The sequence below is a fragment of the Puntigrus tetrazona genome, chromosome 11 (assembly GCF_018831695.1).
Source record: "Puntigrus tetrazona isolate hp1 chromosome 11, ASM1883169v1, whole genome shotgun sequence".
NCBI classification, from domain to species: domain Eukaryota; kingdom Metazoa; phylum Chordata; class Actinopteri; order Cypriniformes; family Cyprinidae; genus Puntigrus; species Puntigrus tetrazona.
This window is the reverse complement of record NC_056709.1, coordinates 17,761,262-17,768,764: the sequence shown is the minus strand read 5'-3', so window position 1 is coordinate 17,768,764 and position 7,503 is coordinate 17,761,262. Positions and strand designations below refer to the sequence as shown.

Genomic DNA, 7,503 nt, shown 5'->3' with positions numbered 1-7,503 from the left:
GTATAAACAGATTAAAAAAAATGCTGATATTTAATCATATTTAATAATATTTTAATAGTATATGAAAACAGAATCAGCATTAATCAGCATAAATGACATTATAAAACATATACAAATAGAAAAGAGATTTTGATTTGTAATTATATTTCTGTTTATAATTTTACCGTTTTAATAGATTTTTTATCAAATAAATGCAGCCTTGATAAACATAAGCTACTTTTAAGATCATGAATGGCCTAAACAATTTTCAGAAGCATTCGGAAAATCTTACTGACTCTTCATAATAGAGAAAAAGATTCTAGCAACAAGACAGACATTAATAAAACGAAATACTGCGTTAATTTGAAATGATTTGTAATTCAGATTAAGTGACTCAGTTAGTGGACTTACTTGCTGTGTTAATCGCACAGATTTATAATCGTTTAAAACNNNNTTTTTTTAGACTGCAAGTTCAACTGCCACAAGCGGTGTGCGTACAAGGTCCCAAACGACTGCTTAGGGGAGACTCTCGGTAATGAGTGTGAGAGAAACATTGTTAACACATTTGGAATATTTGCACTGCTTCTGCAAACACGTAATTATTGCTTGTCACTTCACGGGGCTTGTGAGTCAATTTTTGGACTTTTTTCCCATCTGTCCGTCTCTCAGACATATTAAGTCCAAGCACAGACACGGAGGTGCCGATGGACTACAGTAATGAGTATTCTGACACTGATAAGTCATCTCTAATGGACGACTCAGACGAGGCCTGCAGTATCCCCGGGTCTTTCTCCCCAGACAGCAACCAGGATGGAGCCAGTGGAGACCAAAGGTAGTAAGACAGATTTCAGACACACGGGCGAAATTAAGGCCTAGAAACTGTAAGCACAAAATCGGAAAGAATAATAATAAAGATTTATGCAACTCAGGCTTATTGGAAATATATGACAGGAATAAAAGGTACAAAAGTTTTTTCGAAAGATGCATGTGTGTACCTAAAGGGTCCATTTCGGTACCTAAAAGGTGCATATTAGTACTTAAAGTGTACGTATTTGAACCTAATAGGTACAAAAGTGTATCTTTTGAAAAGGTACTGCCCCAGTGACAGCTTGTGTACCTTTATTTTTTGAGAGTGAGCCTACATTTCTGCAAAAATGTACCTATATACACATTTCACTAGAGCTTCTGAAATAGCGACAATAAAATAGTAGTTCCATTTTACACAAATGATTTATTTCAAGACTCAGATTAGCAGTAAGTAATGTTTTTTAATGGATTTTTTCTTTTATGGTTCGTTGCACAATTCTGTGGTCTCACGTGAAAATATATTTACAATAGATTTGTAATCTAATGCGTTTTAGTGTTTACATAACATAACCAGCTGCATATGAATGGCTTTTCTGACGTGGTAAACTTGCTGGACAGCTTACCCGGTAGAGCACCGCACGAATCTTTCAAAAGGAGAGACACTTTTAACGAAAGAGCTCAAAGCCTTGCATAAGGAAGCTAAAATGGCATGGTTGTGTTTTCATCTCACATTTGCTTTTGAAAATACTTTTTGTTAAGCTGGGTTTATTTCTTTATTTTAGGGCTGCGTTTTAAAACAAATGCGATTAGTTCCACTCTGCAGACATTTCCTTTACGAAATGCTGTGACATGCTCGATAAACGACGTGATAACTGACAAAACTAAGAAAACTGAACACGCTATTAAATGTCACCCGCAGCATTTTACCCGAAACTGCTATGAAACATGCTACAAGAAACATATCATTTTACAGCTATTTTACAGCCCTCAGGCGTCATTTTTATGACATTGTGCAGTTTATAAACCCGCATCTGCAATGGAGTAAAGTTGATATCACCGATAAGCGTGCCATTCTGAAAAGTTCAGTCAAATATATATATATATATAAAAAATTATTTCAGGTTTAAGTCATGAGTCATGTATTTCCAATGATCCTGGGATGTTTTTATGGCTTATACAGATCATATACAATAGTGTACAAGCCCTTCAGTGTGAAAATGTGACATGTTTGATTCTTTTATAAGATCTCATGGTTTCTGTGCTGTGTTTCCCCAGTGCTAATATTCCTCTGATGAGAGTAGTGCAGTCGATCAGGCAGACCACACGTCGTTCTAGCACAGCCATCAAGGAGGGCTGGATGGTGCACTACAGCAACAAGGACACACTGGTACATCCTCTGACTGCTGGCTGACCCGAAAGGGATCATTTGGCCCAAAATTAATATTTTTCATTCTTGTGTCGCTACAAGCCTTTTTTTCTGTAGAACCAAAAGGGGTATCATTTGAAGAGCGTCTTACATCTACCACAACATTTTCCAAATGGTTTTAGAATACTTAAGATTATTAAGATTGCCGAAAGCAATTACCAATGTATTAATATAAAAATAAAAATAAATGAATATTTTCAAATTCGCTAATAAATAGACAAATTAAATACTTCGATATAGGACACTTCAATACAGTAACATTGATAAATGATTTAAAAATTGTGTTATTTGTCTCTAAATGTAGATGTCAAATGTGTGTGTGTGTGTATATATAATATAATAATAATAATAATACTGTAATTAATATGGTATTTTACTGGATTAGTAACAACTGGACAGGACAACAACGATTTAAAGCAGTATTGCATGTACTGTTTTTATGCTTAAATCCTTTTGCATCTTTGAACTTTGATATTTATTTAATGGTTTAAATATCAGTCATCTGGCCCTCTGTAATATTCCTGCATAGTAATATAGAGCAGTAATTGTATGGACCACTTTATTATTTATTCTTTTAAGTGTTTTAAATCCGTTGTTCATTATTAGTTTCATTATATGGAAAATAGCGACAAAGGTTTTCTTCCTATAAACTGTGTTCTCCAGAGTTTGAACGATACGATGAAGAGTAAATGAAGTCTTTATATACTTGTTGCGTGAACTATTCTTTTAACGCAGCCATAGTGTTCTGTCTAGTCTATACACTATCTTTACCTCGCTTCCAAACACCCTATTGATATTTCTGCATCAATCTGCACACTTGTGCTATAATATCAGCAAATCTTCAGCTTTTAAATCGCAGTCCATTCTGAGCGTCCCCTGCAGGAGCGGGTATTGATTTGTAGGAATGAATAGCAGTAAATGTCACTCATAGTGTTTGGTGCTTCTAGACGAGTATTTTCAGAAAGAATGGGAAAAAATTGGCTCGGGCATTTTCTCAACATTGATATATTGACCTGTTCTCGGCCTCCTGTAAAACCTCTGAATTTCTGTGTTGCGTTTTACTTCTCTTTAGCCTTTTCTTTCTAACTTTCCTCCTGGTTTTTCTCTTGCATCCTCTTCTTCTCTTCAGCTCTGTTTACCCTTCGCTTTCTTCCTCCTTTCTGCTGGGGTGACGCTGACCCCCGCACCAACTCCTTGTTGAGCTATGACCTCTGACCTCTCACCCCACCCTCCAACAGAGGAAGAAACACTACTGGCGCCTGGACTGCAAGTGCATCATCCTATTTCAAAACGACACCACCAACAAATACTACAAGGTAGGATCTCACTTTCTTTTAAGGTTTAATGTCCTTTTGATTATGAAAGCTTGTTTGTGGCGTGACATAACCTTTTCTTGCAGTTTTGAGAATTGTGATGTGAATTTGTAGAGGAAAAAAAATTATTGTGAGGATGTAAACTAGGAGTCACAAGAACAACATTTAGAATTTTCAGTTTAATTCTGCGTTTGTCTTTTTGAAATTATTATAATTATTATTTTTTTGTTTTGCAATTATTTTTCACATTTTGTTTTCAATCGTGGGAACGAAATTCGGAAACTTGGAATGTAAGGAACAAAAGTTAGAATTTATAGAGTTAGTGCTTATATCTTGCAGTTCCGTCTTTTCTCAGAATTGCAAAAGAATTGCATATTTTTTTTCTCAGATCATGAGATATGAACTCAGAATTAAATTTTTTCTTCTCAAAGTTCTGCTTACATCTAACAATTCATTTTTTTTGTTTCTGCCATGGAATGAAAATCTAATGTGACAAAAAAAGAATTATATAATTTATATATAAAAAAAATATTATAATATTATAAGTCGCAATCACTTTTTATATCATGTTTTTATATATGTATGTATGTACAGTATTTCCATCCATTGGTGGAAACAAGCTTCCAATCGTTTATAGACATTGTAGGCTAAATTGCACAAGAAAAAGGAGTTAATGTTTGTGTGTAAATGCCACATTACATTATGCATTATGCTTTCTCAGTGACAGATGAAGCATGAATATTCTGGGTTCATGAATTAAGGAATTATGAATGGTTTTCAAGAGCTAGTTGGTCATTACGGTGACTTAACGTGTAGAATTACCCGATTTGATTTATCCTTTCAGTTAATTATCTCAACTCACATTGGCATTAACCCAGACCCTGCTTTTAAATTAACCTTGGCGCATATTGTCTACATGATTGAGGGTCTAATTTGCCCATTTGCCTCCATTCACAGGAGATCCCGCTCTCCGAAATCCTGGAGGTCTGTCCGGCAGGTGATTTCTCTCTGGTCCCTCCAGGCACAAGCCCCCACTGCTTCGAGATCATGACGGGTACCATGATCTACTTTGTTGGTGAAGACCCCAACACCACCCCGTCTCCGTCATCCAATGTCTCTGGTCTGCCCATCTCCACCATCCCCAGCTGTGTTGCGCCCAACAGTGGGGTGGGACGAGAGTTTGCCAAAGGATGGGAGACTGCGATACGTCAAGCCCTCATGCCAGTCATCTTCCAGGACAACCCTCCAGCAGAAGGTCATGTTCCTCACCGTAAGTGAGATTAATTCTGGAAGAAAGGCGTGATTCTGCATACATTATCATAATAGGGGTAATGTCACTGTTATGAAACATAAACAAGTCCATTCAGTTATGAGAAGGATTCAGTTAGATATGATGATGCTATGACATGGTAATACAATATTATGCTCATTTGATGTCATTCTCTTAATTTAGGCTATATACAGGAATGAATGTAGAAATAGAATAGAATAAATTAAATGACNAGATAGATAGATAGATAGATAGATAGATAGATAGATAGATAGATAGATAGATAGATTTGTTTTGATTGCTGGTTCTGTCCACTTTTTACCCATCATTTTTAGAGTGTATGAAATGAGACTCATATGGTCATTAATCTACATTAATTTTCAGGGCAGGCATCAGTCAGCATCTCGGTGTCTAACAGTCAGATTCAGGAGAATGTGGTGAGTAAACATGACCTTTGAAGATGCAATGTATCACACAGTCTGATGGTGACAAAGATGATTATGATAAAGAATAATTGATAAATGAAGATGATGTTACCAACAGGACATTGGAATGGTCTATCAGATCTTTGCTGATGAGGTTCTGGGCTCTGGACAATTTGGTGTAGTGTATGGAGGTATGTCTATGACTGAAAACCATTTTTCTTTAGATTTCTAAGCATTGCTATGCAGTTGCTAAGGTGTGCTTGGTGGTTTCCAGGCATTCTTGACTCTTCAATTTGGGACAAGTTATGCTCTTAAAAGGTTCTTATTAGCATTTGTGGTTTCATGAAGAACCTTTAACATGCATGGAATCTTTAAAGATTTTTTTGTTTGGTTTTGGGATGCACAATATTATCAGCATCACACACACATATATGTTTTCAGTTATCAGTGTTTTCTTATAGTACTGTAACTGAACCTGTTCATAAGGTATAGTTTTGTACCCATTAGATTCTAATATGCACACTTTAGGTACTAGTATGTACCTTTGAGGTACCAAAATGGACAAACTTGTATATTTTAAAAAAGGTACCTCTCCAGTGATAGCTTTCTCCCCACAGGAGAGACCGGAGGTTGTCTCCAAATAAAAGCTAGTATATTAGCTATCGAACAACATTTTTTAACCCAAAAAAACAATAATAATAATTATCGACATTGCACAGATCAGCAAAATCCCATATTGTGCATCACTTTTAGATTACTAAAATAACCAAAGTGGTTCTTCCATGGAATCACAAAAATCCACTTTATTTTGTGAGTTTAAACACAAAAAATGTTATTCTTATTCATAACTCTTGTCATAAGTATATATGCAATAGCAAGCACCGCTAATCATATGCGAGAATGGACATTTGAAAAAGATCTCACATATAAAGCACATAATCATTTCCTCAACCCGCGCAGGAAAACACAGGAAAACTGGCCGGGATGTAGCCGTAAAGGTGATCGACAAGCTCCGGTTCCCCACCAAGCAGGAGAGCCAGCTGAGGAATGAAGTAGCCATATTGCAGGTGACCAGCAGGGGGCGAAATATATTCAATGATTCGGCACGCGTAGAACTGTGCGGCTAATGAGTGCCATTGTATTGACTGAATGACAACGAACACATATAACCCAATTAAACCTGCTGATTGTGAGGACGCTTAACATAAGGGCATGAATGCAAATAAGCAGCAACGTGACTCACTCAACTGCATCTCTTTATCTTGTCCTTTCATCCCCCCTCAGAGCCTGAGACACCTGGGTATAGTGAACCTCGAATGCATGTTTGAGACGCCGGAAAAGGTGTTTGTGGTGATGGAGAAACTTCATGGTGACATGCTCGAGATGATCTTGTCGAGTGAGAAAGGACGACTTCCTGAGAGGCTCACCAAGTTCCTCATTACGCAGGTCAGCGCTGCGTTTAGAGCTTAAAGCATGCTTCTCAGAGGTTAAGGGCTGTCCGCAACCAAAGATATTCCACTTTCACAGTCATTCAAAAGGCCTGTTCACACCAGAACACCAGGGGTAGCTATAACCCCTATTAACTATTACTATAACGGTAACTACATTAGCGTCGTGTTTATTATAAGCGCAAGCAGCTTTTTAAAGAAGACACAAGAATCTGTGGTTTACAGTGAATTTATAATAAGTTGCATTGTTAGGCATGACGCAAATTATATCTTCCTCTATCAAACGATGTAGTTCCACAGAAACGGCTGCGGTTGCAAAGAATTGGTTTCCAAGCAACACAAAGTAAACAAATGTGTAGGTTTGTAGTGTAATCAAAGACGTAAATACCCAAGATGTGTCACTCATATAGTTTACAAAAACGCAACGCTTGAAATGGCCGATCAATCACAAGAAGTCCCGCCTTCTCAGTAAAATAGCCAATCGCTGATCTGTGAAGTCAGCGCATCACTGCTGTTAGAAGTTCCAGTTGCTATAGAAACATAATGAGTATTTGGAGACGAGCGCCAAGGAGTGCGCATAGTTCTTGATTTTAGTTCTTGATGACTTAAGTAATCAGTAGTTTATATTAATGTACTATTTAATTTAAATATCAGTATATGAATGCTTATGTACTGTTACTGTAAAGTGTTGCACATAACTATAACAATAAGTGTTGTGTTCTGTTTATTATTGGAGCTTACGACACAGAGAAATGAAACGCAGCCAAATCTCATCAAGTAGAAATTTATCTTTTTAATTTAAATTTATTATTTACCCCAAAACACCAGTTAACAT

General features: G+C 36.7%; 1 protein-coding gene across 1 annotated transcript in view; it reads left to right on the top strand.

Annotated features, from left to right (window-relative positions):
- Positions 1-7,503, top strand: part of LOC122353787 (serine/threonine-protein kinase D2-like) — a 14,242-nt gene that overhangs the window by 2,846 nt on the left and 3,893 nt on the right. The window contains exons 4-12 of the mRNA XM_043251658.1: positions 443-520; positions 649-811; positions 2,062-2,173; positions 3,451-3,528; positions 4,483-4,795; positions 5,180-5,232; positions 5,339-5,411; positions 6,181-6,287; positions 6,505-6,666. Of these exons, the coding sequence (XP_043107593.1) occupies positions 443-520; positions 649-811; positions 2,062-2,173; positions 3,451-3,528; positions 4,483-4,795; positions 5,180-5,232; positions 5,339-5,411; positions 6,181-6,287; positions 6,505-6,666 (1,139 nt within the window). The remainder of the gene's footprint in view (positions 1-442; positions 521-648; positions 812-2,061; positions 2,174-3,450; positions 3,529-4,482; positions 4,796-5,179; positions 5,233-5,338; positions 5,412-6,180; positions 6,288-6,504; positions 6,667-7,503) is intronic.